Consider the following 14940-nt stretch of genomic DNA (forward strand, 5'->3'; position numbering starts at 1 on the left):
GTGCTCAGGGGACCATATGGGATGCTGGGAATTGAACCCAGGTTGGCGTGCAAGGCAAACACCCTACCTGCTGTGCTATTGCTCCAACTCCATATTTTCCTCTTAAAAGAGAAAATTTTAAATAAATTATACTTTACTTATTTTTATCCTATGTCTATAACATTCTTTTTCTTTCTGTAAATGAATTGAAGCAAGTGTTGTGCTGGAAAAAAAAAATCCTGAGAAAAGCCACCTGAGATTTTCCACAAGTGTTTGAGCATTTACACTGTTTAGCTATTGTGTTAGGGAGGGAATCAGAGCATTTTGGAAAGTGGGGCTGTATCCATAGTCCCTAATTCAAGGTAAAATAAACCTATTTTTGGACATCAAGTAAAGCAAGAAAAGAAAAGTGGGTGTAATTTCACAGAGGAAGCACCTGGGGCCTGGAATCAAGGAAAGACATGCTTTCTGACTCCATGTGTTTTGCTTGTTAACTGTTCCACCATTTGTTAAATTGCTTAACTTCTTTAAACTCCCACACATATGCAGAAGAACTACCATCTGTCTTGTGTGATGGGTAGTAAATGTACGACAAGTAGCTCGTTCTTAGTCTGACTAAGTTAGCATTTACTATAACGACAAGAATCTAACAGAGACTTTTATACAAGAATGACTGAAGTTCAGAGAGCAATCTTTTCACCTCTCACCCCCTTCCACACACTGGGGACAATGTACAACCATCAACTCAATGAACAGCGTATTTATTTCTGTGTTTCTTTTAATTAAATGGATTTGATAAATATGGTAAGATAACTGTGAATAATTTAGTGATTTTTCCTAAGAGAATCCAGGTGAGTTTGTTTTTATCCGAACTGGTTATAGCTTTAAAAAAATGTGGATTACTTACTTTATCTTTGCAAAGTATTGCATCAGGTATTATGAAATTTCTTGGTTATGAATTGAATTCTAGAGCTATAATTGAGTATCTCATTGAGTGTTTCATTTGGGAGAAAATTTGGTAGCTCCCAGTCTCCCTACATTTCCTGCTCATGAGACACACGAGGACAAGAAAGCTAAAATAATTTCCCTACGGTATCATGATGTGGTGCTTGCTCGGGCTGGCATACTTGGCTCTGAGGATCTCAAACAACAGTGCTGCAGTGATCATACTTGGCACACGCAGGATGGGGCTAGCGATCCAACTTGTGCGTGCCAGACAGGCACATGGCCACAGCCATCTCAAGGCCCCCGGAAGAAGGTTCTAGAAACCCCAACCTTTTAGTTGGGCAGAAGATATAATGCTGTCTCTTAGGAGCCTGGGAAGTTAGGGGTGTTCACTGGCATGAATTAAACAACACCATCAGAAAATAGCATGGAAGAGCCTGGCAAGCTCCCCGTGGCGTATTTGATATGCCAAATACAGTAACAATAACAGATCTCATTCCCCTGACCCTGAAAAGAGCCTCCTGTTATTGGGAAAAACGCGTAAGGAGAGGCTGCTAAAATCTCAGGACTGGCATGAATGGATACGTTATTGGCGCCCGCTTGAGTAAATCGATGAACAACGGGATGACAGTGGTATCATGACAAGTTATGATAGCAGAACCAAGATTATCCTCCAGCTTTTAATCCCTAATCTAATGCTCTTTACTACCACTCTTTTTAAAATAATTTGGTGCCAGTTTGTACCTATCACAGAATTTAGGATTAAGGTATGTTTGAAAAAATAAAGTGCTCAGTATATGCATACCTTGTAGGCTTCTACAACTAAATTATTGAGGTTTGCAGCCTTTGATTCAATTTCCCCAGCAATGGTACCAGGCAGGAGAGGCAGAAGGTCCTAGAAAATATTCAAAATTTATATAGTGACAGTAGTATACAGTGGTTTAGTAATCAACAGAACATTAAAATTCTTATCTTCACCAGTAGAATATGAGTTAAATATGAATATATTAATAGAATATATAGCTGGATGGAACATATGAATAAGGTGTGGTGTGCATCATATGAAATATGTAAGTAATTTAGTAGGATAGGCCAAGCACATAATCTTAAATGATAATGAGTATGTGAACTTGCAGTAGTATATACACATGATATATATGGGACAATATGCACAGGTTTATCTGAGTTGTAGACCAAAGTAAGAACACAGAAGAAACTAAAGTGAAGGGCACATATTTATAAGAAATCTTTAAAAAGTGTTAAAACTCACATTACTGTTCAAAACAATAACATCAAATTCCTATTATAAACCAGCTATTTCTTAGTCACTAACAATCTGGTCTTTCAGGTGACAGGGAAAATGTGTCACTTGCAGAAATTTAATATCTACTTATCTATTCTTATTAAGTAACTTGTATACCACTTTGGAGATGCTAAATTAGCAGGCTATTTTTGATTCTTAAGCCTCTTACAGGAATTTAAATGGCCACTTAAAAAACAATATACATTTTTTTAAAAAAAGGTTATGTGCGATTCAATAGAGATCTGCATAAACTCTAATGAGAGAGATGAGAGAGGTGTCCAGCAAGCATTTGAGGACTCGTCAACAGCTGTCAGGAACAACACAGGTGTTACAAAGTACTGAGGGAAAAGGGCTTACAGGCATTGAGGGAAGCACAAAAAGAGCTTGGTGAGTGTGTGTGCATAGGAGGATAATTTAGTGATTTTCCTAAGAGAATCCAGGTGAGTTTGTTTTTTGCTGGATGAAGAAGAGCAAGGCAGAGAATAGAGGGGGTGAGATGAGAAAAACCGGGAGAGACTAGATGCCATCATTTGCCACATTAAAGACTTGGCTCTCTAAATCAGAGGAAGGCATTTGAATACTCTGGGGAGTACTGTGGTCACACTTGTGAATTATATAGGTCATCTTGGCAGGCAGGTGGAGAATGAGTTTGGGCAATGAATTTGAAGGCTATTATGACCCAAAAGGTGTTTGATGAAAATATTTTCGGATAACCAAAATAGGTGACCGCAAGGGCACATACAGGACTCTTGGATCTTGTCAGGCTTTCAGAGCCTGTGAATTTTCACTCTGCATTCAATTAATAATAAATTTGGCATTGTGGTCTATCAAGTCATCAAAATATATCTATAAAGGAGAGGGAGAAACAATAGAACTGATAACATCAAGAAACAATAGCAGAAAAAGAAGAGGCAGAAGCATAACTAGACAAAACAAAATTCCACTATTAAGCTCCTGCTTATTAAATGCAGAATTTGGGTAGTTAGGAAACTTCAAATGAAATATATAAGCACCCTGAATTTGCTTCTTCATATTTAAAAATGGGTATATTAATTATGCTACGCTGAATATTATGAGTTTTTAAAATAAATGAAGTAATGCCAATAAACTCAGTACCTGTCAAGAGTAAATACGCAATGGGTAGAGGATGTTACCATCATCAGAGTGGTTTGAGCCACTTAATTTGGCCAGAAGTCCAATTTTTAAGAATGTTAATGGATGTTACACTTAAAATTTAAATGATATGTAAATTTGGGAAAATAGGGAATTAAAGTCGCATTGTAGATTTTTAAGGGAAGAAACTGTGTTATTAAAGTAATGCTTTCAGTTCTATTCCGTTGATCTTAGTGTCTGTCCTTGTTCCAGTACCATGCTGTTTTAACTATCACTGCTTTGCAGTACACTTTAAAATTAGGAAAAGTGATGCTTCCTATTTTCTTTTTCCTGAGGATTGCTTTGACTGGGTACGGGTGTATATGAAATTCATGAGTGTTTTATCTATTTCTCTGAAAAATGTTATGGTTATCCTTATAGGGACTGGATCTATAAGGAATCTATAATCTGTTGAATCTATAATTTGGGGAATATTGCCATCTTGACGATGTTGATCCTCCCAATCCATGAGCAGGAGATATATTTCCATTTCCTGGTATCTTATTTCTTTAAGAAGTGTTTAGCTGTTTTCTTTGTATAGGCCTTTCACTTCTTTAGTTAAGCGGATTCCTAGGTGCTTGATTTTCTGAGGTACAGTTCTGAGTGGGATTGATTTTTTAATATCTCTTTCTTCTATTTCATTATTTGTGTACAGGAAAGCCATTAACTTTTGGGTGTTCACTTTGTAGCTTGCACTTTACTACACAACTCTATTGTTTCTAGGAACATTTTTCGTAGTCTTTAGGATTTTCTAAATATTGTATGTCATCTGCAAATAGTAAAAGCTTGACTTCTTCCTTTCCTATCTGGATTCCCTTGATATCTTTTTCTTGTCTACTTACTATGGAAAGTACTTACATTCTAAATTAAATAGAAATGGTGAAAGTAGGCAAACTTGCCTTGTGCCATCTGCGTGCCTGTGTTCATTGCAGCATTATTCACAATAGCAAAGGTCTAGAAACAACCCAAGTGGCCAAGAAAAGATGACAGGATAACGAAACTACAGTACAGACATATTGGAATACTAGTGGCAGTAAGAAAGGATAAAGTCTTGCAAATTGTTGCTCAATGGATGGATCTGGAGAGAGTCATATGAATGAAGTTAGTTGGAGGGAAAGGGACAGAAACAGAATGATCTCTTTCATATTCGGGATGTAAAGGAACTTCATAAGAGTATAACTAAGGTCAAAAGGCAATAGAAACAGCAGAACAGTTCTGCAGTAGGAAGCTTGCCACTGGATTGGACTTGGGTGGGGAGGGGGATGAATTAGGGAATGGAACACTAGGACAATGGTAGAGGGGAAGAGTACCTGCTCTACAAGTAGGTTGGAGACAGGAGAAAAACTGGAGACATTGATGGAGTTAAGTGAAAACTGGTGAAGGGATTGGTGTTGAACATTGTATGCCTGAAACTTTGTAATTCTTAGTTCACAGTGATTAAAAGTAAAAAATTATAAAAAATAAAGTAATGCTTTCAGATTACAAATGTGGTAGTTGGGTAAAATTGTGGAGGGAATACCAGTTCTAGGGGAAAATGAAAATGTATTGAAGTTCTCATCGTTAGGGAGTCAATGGCAGAAGTAACGGAGAAGAAAAACCTCTAAACAGAAACTCACAAGAGGCATCACAGTGTCATGGAAATAAAGAAAACAGATTTCAGGAAGAAAAAGAGGTAAAAGACTATTCACAGAAAGCCACAGCCGGGCACTAAAAAGCAGTCTGTGTGTCTGGGGTGGTGTGTGTTGTGTTGGTGGTCTTTGGAACAACCAGAGTGACATACTTGTCTATTCTAACCATGGTTCTGACCAAAGGATTCTGAACAAAACCCAGATTATTCTTATGTGTGAAAGCACTGATAGTGTTAGCCATTCCATGATTCCTTTCCTTTCTCTCTTAAACTCTCCAATAGTATCATTTCGTAGCACTACACTCACATAAGAGCCCACATTTGGTTCTAGATATTATAAACATGGAATTTATAATTAAGGGACAATAATGTATATTACTTAATATCAAATTTATATTGTACTAATTATAATGACCTTAGTGTCTTTACCATGGATCTAAGATATGGTCAAGTGTCAGCCCACACAAACATCTTAACCTTTCTATTTTAGAATAAACATACCTTATACCATTGAAACTGTTTTCCTTGAACAGCAAAAATAACATTAATGTTGTTGTCTATTAATTTTTCTGAAAGTTGACCTAATGAGGGATGTTCCTGTAACATATAATGAAAAAATAAAAGAATGGTGAATTTTAGTATTTCAATCCCACATTTATCTAAATATCAATCATGGAGAAAAGCATATGACTGGCATAAAAACTTTATTGGGAAAGATAATTTTTACTAGAGGCATTTAAATTTGCTTTAAAATATTGACATTAGCATTTAATGCTGTTTTATTGGAAAAGTCCTATAAAAACTGTTAACTCAGAAAAATAAAGAGTTGAATTCAACATAGCTCAAAAAGTATTTAAGATTTCTTTATATAAACATCAAACTCAAAGCAGTATAATTAAAAGATTTCTTTTTTTTGGCACTGCAGGGGGTCGGGGGGCACACACCTGGCTGTGCGCAGGGCTTTCTCTTGACTCTATATCGGGGATCGCTCCTGGAAATCTCAGGGGACCATCTGTGGAGTCGGGGATCAAACCTATGTCACTAGCACCCAAGGTAAGTGCTCTACCTGCTGTACTCTCTGTGGCCCCGATTGAAAGGCAACTTAATATTCATAAATAGATATTAGTGATAATAACATTTTTAGGAAAAATTCAGAAATCAGTGTTGAAATGCAAATATATGCAGGTATACACAGATTTAATATTTTATATATCACAGATATGACATAAACTGTTTAAAAGCAGGAAATCGTGTTTTAAATCCTAGGCTGTGGGGTTGGAGAGAGAGCATGGTAGGGAAGTTGCTTGCCTTGCTCATGGCTAACTCAGGTTTGGTCACCCGCAGCACATATGGTCCCTAGAATCCCATTAGAAGTGATGCCTGAGCAGAGTCAGAAGTAAGCCCCAGGAATAGTAAGAAAAAAATGCTGGGTATTACTTATAATAAAAATTCTATCTCAGGTCCATCCTCTATAAGAAATGAATAGAAACTGCCTTCCATGTTTCTGGGCAAGACTGAGAAGATTAAAAAGAATATATGACTTTTTCATGTAATTTAGTTTATATAAATACATAGGTATTCAAAACTAATAGCAATTATAAAGTTTTACTTTCAAATGCTTATAGATGTATCTTACAGCTCTCTAAATGTTTAATTGTACTTAACCTTTCCTCATGTATAAATTACAAATATGTTTTACTTTGAAAGATAAGGCATTAGAAAATGAAAAAGAAAGGAAGAAGAGGGAAGAAGAAAAATTTAGTAAAGAAAAAAATCTAATAGATATTGCTCTTAGACATTGCTACTGAGATAGGTATACACAGTACTTTCTAGAAATGCTCTCTACTAACCACCCTTCAGAAAGATAATATTCAACTTCACCTGCAGTAGTGCCCACATATTACTTGGCATGTAATTGTATGGGCCAACTAATTGTGTCACTGAGTCTATGTTATTTATGATTCAGTTCAAGTTACAAGTTTGAGTAGATTTTACTTTCCTGTATTTCTCTTTCCCTTTTGCACACACATAGCAATGTGTTTTCTTTAAGGCAAAACATCTTGCTAAATCATGCTGCTTAACATTTATGCACTCTGGCAACTCTGTGACCCATATATTAAACTTATATGCATTGAGAGAAGCCGCAGCCTTGTGCTTAAAATTATGATCATTGGCATCAGTAACTGTTTCAATCTGAATATTTATGTCTTCTCCTCATATGCATATGCTGAAATGCTAACCTACAAATTTACAGTGTTTGGAGGCTGGACGTTTGGGAGATTATTTAGATCATGAAAGTGGAGCCCTATGAATGAATGAGATTATTGCCTTCATAAAAGAGATACAGTGGACTTTCGTCTTAGTAGAAGCCATTAGCTTCAGTATCATGAAGAGTTCTGCTTATGTTTTCCTCTATGCACCTTATGGATATGGTCCTATATCAAGGTCTTTAGTCCATTTTGATTCGACTTCTGTGAATGGCTTTAGAAAGAGGTCTGACTAGCTGCCCAATTTTCCCAGCACCATTTGTTGAAGAGGCTTTCCTTGCTCCACTTTATATTTCTTGCTACTGTACCAAAGATTAAATGATCATATATTTGAGGGTTAGGACAGAGAAGGGACCACTATGGCAATGATAGTTGGAAATGATGACTGTGGACAAAAACTGAGCGCTGAAAGTGATATACATGATAGTCTTATATGCCACTGTGTCTAAGAGGGAAGAAGAATAGGGAAAGGAAGGGGAAAAGGGTAAGGAAGAGGGAGAGGAAAAGAGAGGAGTGGGGGTGGAGGGAGAGGGGTTATCTGCCACAGAGGCAGGCTGGGATGAGGGTTGAGGGAAACTGGGGACAATGGTGGCAGGAAATGTATAGTGGTGAAGAGATGGGTTGGAACAAATGACTGAAATCCAATCATGAATTCATGAATAACTCTTTAACTACGTATCTCATGGTGGTTCAATAAAAAGGACAAGTTTTTTAATTTTTTTTTTTTTTAAAAAGAGACCCAGGAGAGTGCTAGCTTCTTCCATTATGTGAGCTCACTGCTAGAAGGTGCCAGCTGTGAACCAGAAAGTAGGCTTTCACCAGACACCAAATCTGCCAGTGCCTCTGAGCAAGAACTTTTTATTGTTTATCACAGTTTATACTGTTTGTTATAGCAGCCCGCATGGACTAACAACCATAATTAATATCCTTTTATTTCTACATAATCTAAAATCCCTCATAGAATTATTTTTTCATGAACTGCAGTTAAATGTGCTGTGAAACCAACTTGTGAGGAGGTCTATAAAGCATTACCACATTAATTTGCATGAGAAAATTTCTGCCCAGTGCAATTGTTAGGAACATAATTTTAAAGAAACAAAAACATTCACTAAACTAGGAGCTCTGTCAGATAAATCTTAGTTCTTTTCCTAACAACTTGTGTATTTTAAAGGTGCATTTATGGCCATTTGTATAATGCTAGAGAATTAAAGAAAACAAATGAAGGAAGGGTAAGTCTAGTTCTTTTGGTTTTTTATGGAAAAACTGTTTTTAAACAGTTTAAAAATTGTTTTTAAACAATTTAGCTTTGACAGAAAAAAAATCACACTTTGCCAAGTATTTATTCCTCCTTCTTAATTTTTTAAAACTACTCATATTTAAAAAAATTTAATCCATATGCTTTTAACCAACTTTTACTTAACTCACATAAAATGGAAAGTTAAAGAACAGTTCAATACGTAAGCAGTTTATGGATGCTTCTTAATCCATTTCCCTCTTTCAAAAACAGGAAGTTACATTTACCAAAAGTACACATTTTTTAAACCTAGAAAATCCTAGCTTGGCAGGAGCTCATTTAAAAAGTCTCTTGCATTTTGAAGCTTAAAAGAACTAACTTTTGGAACCCTAGGAAGAAATTTCTCATACAATTCTAAGTAACTCAAGGTAATTTGTTAAAGTTACAAATGTTGAACAGATGTTTAAATAAATCACTGTTGACAGGAGAGCTGTGGATTAATGGATATTGTTGAGGCCCCTTCTCTCTTCCATGAAGCATATTATCTGTTAAGGACTTTATCTTTCATGTCTTGTATTTGTATTTCACTAGCAGGAACACTCCCTCTTAGCCAGCTGTCCTGTTTTGGTGATGTCACTACTCCTCCACTTTAACTCCCTCTCTGTCTAACCCATTAAGTAGAATTTCTTCAAATTCTGAAAATAATTAATAGAGATAACAGGCCTTTAAAGGGCAGAAAGAGTAAAGGAAAAGCTATGTGCTAAGACAGTGCTTAAGAAATTAAGGGCAAAGGACTACTTTCACATTCTTCTTCACTGACACCTTCACAGTGCCTCATGGGAAATAACTTCTAAGTGTCAAAAAGAACAAAGAGGCCAGAAAGATTTATTGGGGGCAATCCTGGCTTAGGAGGTAGCTATGTGGAGATACATGGGATAATTTTACCAAGTGCAGATGCCAGTGAGAATGAATTCTCTTCACATATCATAAGATACAAAAAGAAACAGTCCAACATCTATTATTCAGTCACTTGGTTATTTTTCTTGGAGGTTAATTTTAAAGGGATATGTAATATGAAAACAATCTTTAAGAGAGGTTTATATAGAGACAATGCCTATGAATTTTGGATTGTCATTCTACATCTATCCTTATAACCAAATTTCTGTCTCTATACAGTACAGCACTGGATAGACCAGATTTCTCATCAGTGGTGTTCCTGACATGTGGCACTGGTTTTTCTGCACTATGGATTTGTGCGCTATATGATATCTAGTAACATCCCTGGCTTTACTCATTAGAGATCAATATCACTGACCTCTCCCAGAAGGAACCACCAAAATGTCTCTGAACATTGAAATGTCCTCTGGGCAGCAAAACCCCTCCAGTAGAGAATGAAATCCAGAATAGTCAGGAACTCTGAAAAAAGTTCAACTCCTGGTGCGTCCATTACTACAATGTCACACTGGGCACCTGTCTTAACCTCTCTGTAATCCAGTTTCCACATGTATTTGACAGGTATAAATAAGTACCGCTTAGAATGAAAGTGGGGATTGTATAGGCCAGAAGGTGTAAGGGCTTTTGTGTGCCAGTAATTATTAAGCTCAGTTTGAACGTGACCAGGAGCTCCTGTTTTGATCACACTCCCTGGCATTTACTTTAGACAATGTAAGGCTACATGATTTCATACAAGTCCCTTTTATTTTTAGTGCTTCCATTCTCTCACTTGTAGAATGCAAGGAGTACATATATCTTCATCCCACATGGATACAAGTTGGTGATATATAAATACAAAAGGAAATGGTGCAGAACTGCTTAATCAAAGACATTTAGAGAACTTTTCTGCAGGCTAGATGTTGGCCTCTAGCATACGCTTGTTCGACTTGCTTCATTTATGACTTTCCATTATTGATCCCTGTCAAACAGGGATTCTAGTTACTTAAAGAGGGACATAGACAAATAAATTTTGTGAAGTTTTCAATGAGAGTGGAAATAAAATACTTTCTGTTTAAAATTATTTAAACAAGCGCTATAATTTAATGGGAACACCCTAGTTTGTAAATATTTACATCAAATTCTGTTTATTATTCACTACTTTTGCAGTGCACTCTTTTTTTTCTTTTTTAATCGTTTCAGAACCATAAGAAAAACAGTTTTAGGGTACTAACAGGCTGATCCTGGTGTTTCTGGGTGCAACTTTTGCTTTCAGTTAAAAAAATGTTGTGTATAGGCATCATTTTCTGCTTACTTTTCTGTGAGTGTGAAAAGCATTAGAAATAGTTCTATTTTAAAGTTCTTATTGAAGCCATTATTCTTATAACATTTACAGCTGAACAGTTCAGAGAACATTAAACTGAAAGCAAGCACTTTTTTTAGTTTAAACTATATAGCAATATATAGTTTAAAATAAAAACTGCTCATGGACTTAAAAGGCCCTTCATGCGATCTACTTGAGTAACCATTTCTTTCAATTACCGATTGCCATATTCATGAATCCCCTAAGTGATACAATGACCCTGAATTGATTTTATCTCTTTAATTAATTTTAATTTTTTTTTCTTTTTTGGGGGGGTCACACCTGACAATGCTCAGGGATCGCTCCTGGCTCTGTACTCAGGAATTACCCCTGGCGGTGCTCAGGGGACCATATGGGATGCTGGGAATCTAACCCGGGTTGGCCGCAGGCAAGGCAAATGCCCTACCTGCTGTGCTATTGCTCCAGCCCCTCTTTAACTAATTTTAGAAGATATACTTTTATTCCATGTTAGGCTGAGTGAAAAAAAAACTGTAAGAATTATTATATGCTTTAGTTTGACTGTATTAGAATTCCTTTTTTTGTTGTTATTTTTGTTTTTGTTTTTGGTTGGGGGCACTCCTGGCTGTGCACAGGCCTTAACTCGTGACTGCACTCAGAGATCACTCCTGGCAGTGCTCGGAGACATATTCAGTTCCACAGATCAGACCCAGGTTGACTGCATAGAAGGCAAATGCTTTAACCCCTGAGCAATCTCTCTCACCACTAGAGTCACTGTTCATTCATAATTACAGGTTAATCATTTCCAAAGGACTAAATAAAGATACATTTTTCCCCCTCTAAGATAATATTTTGGTTTAGATGGTTTTCACAATTGTTTTTTTTTGTTTTGTTTTTTGTTTCTTTGCTTTTTGGGTCACACCTGGCGATGCACAGGGGTTACTCCTGGCTCATGCACTCAGGAATTAGCCCTGGCAGTGCTCAGGGGACCATATGGGATGCTGGAAATCGAACCCGGGTCGGCCGTGTGCAAGGCAAATGCCATACCCACTGTGCTTTCTCTCCAGTCCCTTCACAATTGACTTTTGATAGCTATTAAGCTGTTCACTCTTAGGCTCTGACAAAGGGTATCAAATTGGTGTTATTCGTGGCCCGGACAATGCTCCGGACCCGAATCGGGGCCAGCAACACCGGGGGGCCGGAAGGAGGAGGTGCCGCCAGCACGCCTTCTCCAGATGGAGCCCTGGCGACACTGAGCAGCAACTAACACGGCTCCAGGATTCGGGACTGGGACACATCTGAGTTGCGTGGCCGCTAACGCGGCCGCGTGACCTTTTCTAAAACCTGAAAACATACAATCTTTTAATGGAAAACTAATTATCAAATGCCTCCTTATTAGGGTTATCTTGTTTGGGGGTATAACTCCCACAACAATAGTGAGTTTTGTGTTGAAATATGGAACGTAATCAAGGTGAAGAGAAAATGAAGTGAAATTCATCAGTTACACAGTTGGGGTGGGGGGCGGGGGGTATACCGGGGATTTTGGTGGTGGAATATGGGCACTGGTGAAGGGATGGTGTTTGAATACGGTATAACTGAGACATAAACCTGAGAACTCTGTAACTTTCCACATGGTGATAAAATTTAAAAAAATAAAAAATAATAAAATAAAAAATAATAAAAAATAAAAAAGAAAAAAAAGAAAAAAGAAAAAAAAAGAAAAAAACAAATTGGTGTTATTGTATTTTTTAAATATATATCTAGAATTTAGCATTGTAAAAAAATGAGAATACTAAATAAACTTAGGTTTAAGAAATAAATCTTTTTCAGTTTTTAAAACATCTAGAAGAATAATTATTTTGGGAAGAACCACTGAAGTTAAATGTTCAAAACAATTTTAAACTGACACACCTCCCCCCAAAAGTGGTCCCTTTTCACTTTCATCAAAAGCATTTATATTTGCTGGTTTTCTGAAAGGCTGCACATACTAAGAAAGTATGAAAACTGGCATAGAGGAGAAAATAGATATTCAAGAAGCTAAAACGCTGGGAAAAATACTCTCTTCCCATCCATGATAGGTGAGTATAATGGAAATTTAGTGAGCTAAGGAATCTGAATATGGGCAGCTTACATAATTCAGACTCTGTGTTATTAAACTGAGACAGCTCAGCACAGCATCAACTTGAAGGACATTTATAGATTCTGATATTAGGCAGTGAAGTTGTAGCTCTTGACCTGATGTTTGTAGTTCCTCTGTGACTTTAATTAATCAAATGACTAAGCTTTGACTTCATCTACAACAAGGATTGTAATAAAGACTGCATGAGATAGCAGAACCAACATACTCAGAACAATGCCCAGCACAAAATAACTGCTCATTGAATTAGCATTCTTTAGTATTATGTGTCGAGATAAGGTGAGATAAGGGAACATTTAACATTCTCTGAAGTTATATTATTTCTTAGCCATAGAGCAACAAAAACCAAGTCTTGACTAAAAGATTCAAATTGGTTCTTTCTAATAAATATGCATTAATTTCTTATCTCCCAGACTTTAAAAATATCAGAGATAGGTTTCAGAAAAAAAGGAACATAAATAAGTATAATAACAATGCAAGTTGTGACCAGAGGTATAGTACAGTAGATTTAGCCTTACAGCCAATGTGGGTTCAATCTCCAGCACCACATATATTACTCTAAACCCCACCAGGAGGAACCCCTGAGAGAAGAGTCAGGAGGAAGGAATAAGCCCTGGGCATCTCCAGGTATGGCAAACTCTCCCAAAAACAAAAGAGGAAAGAAAGTGTATTAACTTAGGCAGCAAAATTATAGATCTATAAAGTATCTTCTGTAGCTCTCATTCTTTTACTGCAGTTCTAGGGAAAAGAAATTATGACATAATAGCACTGTAGCACTGTCATCCCATTGTTTATCAATTTGCTCGAGCAGGCACCAATAATGTCTCCATTAGAAAACTTGTTGTTACTGTTATTTGAATATCACCAGGGGTAGCTTGCCAGGATCGACCATGCAGGCAGGATACTCTCGGAGGCTTGCTGGGCTCTCCAAGAGGGACGGAGGAATCGAACCTGGGTCGGCCTCATGTGAGGCAAATGCCTTACCTGCTGTGCTATTGCTCCAGTCCTTATTACATAAGATCCATAGCCAAAATAAAGTGACTAAATGTAAATAAAGAAATGATAAGAAAGGTGTATGAGAAGTCAGAGACAGACTGTTTTTACCTATGTGGAAGCAAAATGCTTTAATAAGGCCTATTATGCCTCCTGTAATTCAATTTCAGTCCTGTAAAATAATAATTCAGTTGCTGGCCTAGTCAAATGAGGCTGCAGGAAAAGGAAAAGTAAGTGTGTAGCTAGCAGTCATGGAATTCTAAGTTTTAGAACTGGAAAAGAATCTTACTTTTAAAGCTCACACACGAAAGGCTGAACAGAATAAGAAATGCCAAACCTAAGCTAATCAAGAGTCTCTTGCCCCTGCACCTGGCTGTCTTCACTGGGGCCCTTGGAGCAGGGCAGGTTGAGTTTCCCTACCCACCCTGAACAGAGCCTTGGCAGCCAAAAACTTCCGGAACCCAGCCACAGCCATGCTCAAGGCCCCTCTCCACACGTTCAGATGAGCCTCACGCATGAAGGAACCCGCAGAGGAATGCAGGTGTGCGGGACCCAGAACCGAGAGTTCCAAGCCTGCTCAGATTGGGACTGGGCCTCCTCCACCTAAACCCCCATTTTCCAGTAGCTTCGCAGCCACACCCACAAACTGCCGTGTAATCGCATCAATGGCCAAGATCCAGAGACTATTAAAACAACGTTCCCTATCATAGCCTAGTTCTTCCTCTCAGAGAACCTGGGAAGATACCGAGAGCATCCTGCCCGCACGGCAGAGCCTGGCAAGCTCTCTGTGGCATTTTCAATATGCCAAATACAGTAACAATGATGGGTCTCATTCCCTTACCCTGAAAGAGACTCCAAAGAGGCACCGCTGAGAAGAATGAGTAAAGAGAGGCTGCTAAAATCTAAGGGTTAGGACGACTGGAGATGTTACTGGCACTCGCTCGAGAAAATTGATGATCAATGGGATGACAGTGATACAGTGATATAGTGAAGCTAATCAAATTAATTGGGTGTGTGATAGGATCTTATTTTTTTTGAATCACTCCATGTAG

General features: G+C 37.5%; 1 protein-coding gene across 1 annotated transcript in view; it reads right to left on the reverse strand.

Annotated features, from left to right (window-relative positions):
* ITGB8 (integrin subunit beta 8) overlaps positions 1–14940 on the reverse strand; it is a 104336-nt gene that overhangs the window by 23045 nt on the left and 66351 nt on the right. The window contains exons 7-8 of the mRNA XM_004604096.2: positions 5508–5603; positions 1730–1819 (exon numbers count right to left, since the gene is read on the reverse strand). Of these exons, the coding sequence (XP_004604153.2) occupies positions 1730–1819; positions 5508–5603 (186 nt within the window). The remainder of the gene's footprint in view (positions 1–1729; positions 1820–5507; positions 5604–14940) is intronic.

This window comes from Sorex araneus, chromosome 1 (genome assembly GCF_027595985.1).
Source record: "Sorex araneus isolate mSorAra2 chromosome 1, mSorAra2.pri, whole genome shotgun sequence".
NCBI lineage: Eukaryota > Metazoa > Chordata > Mammalia > Eulipotyphla > Soricidae > Sorex > Sorex araneus.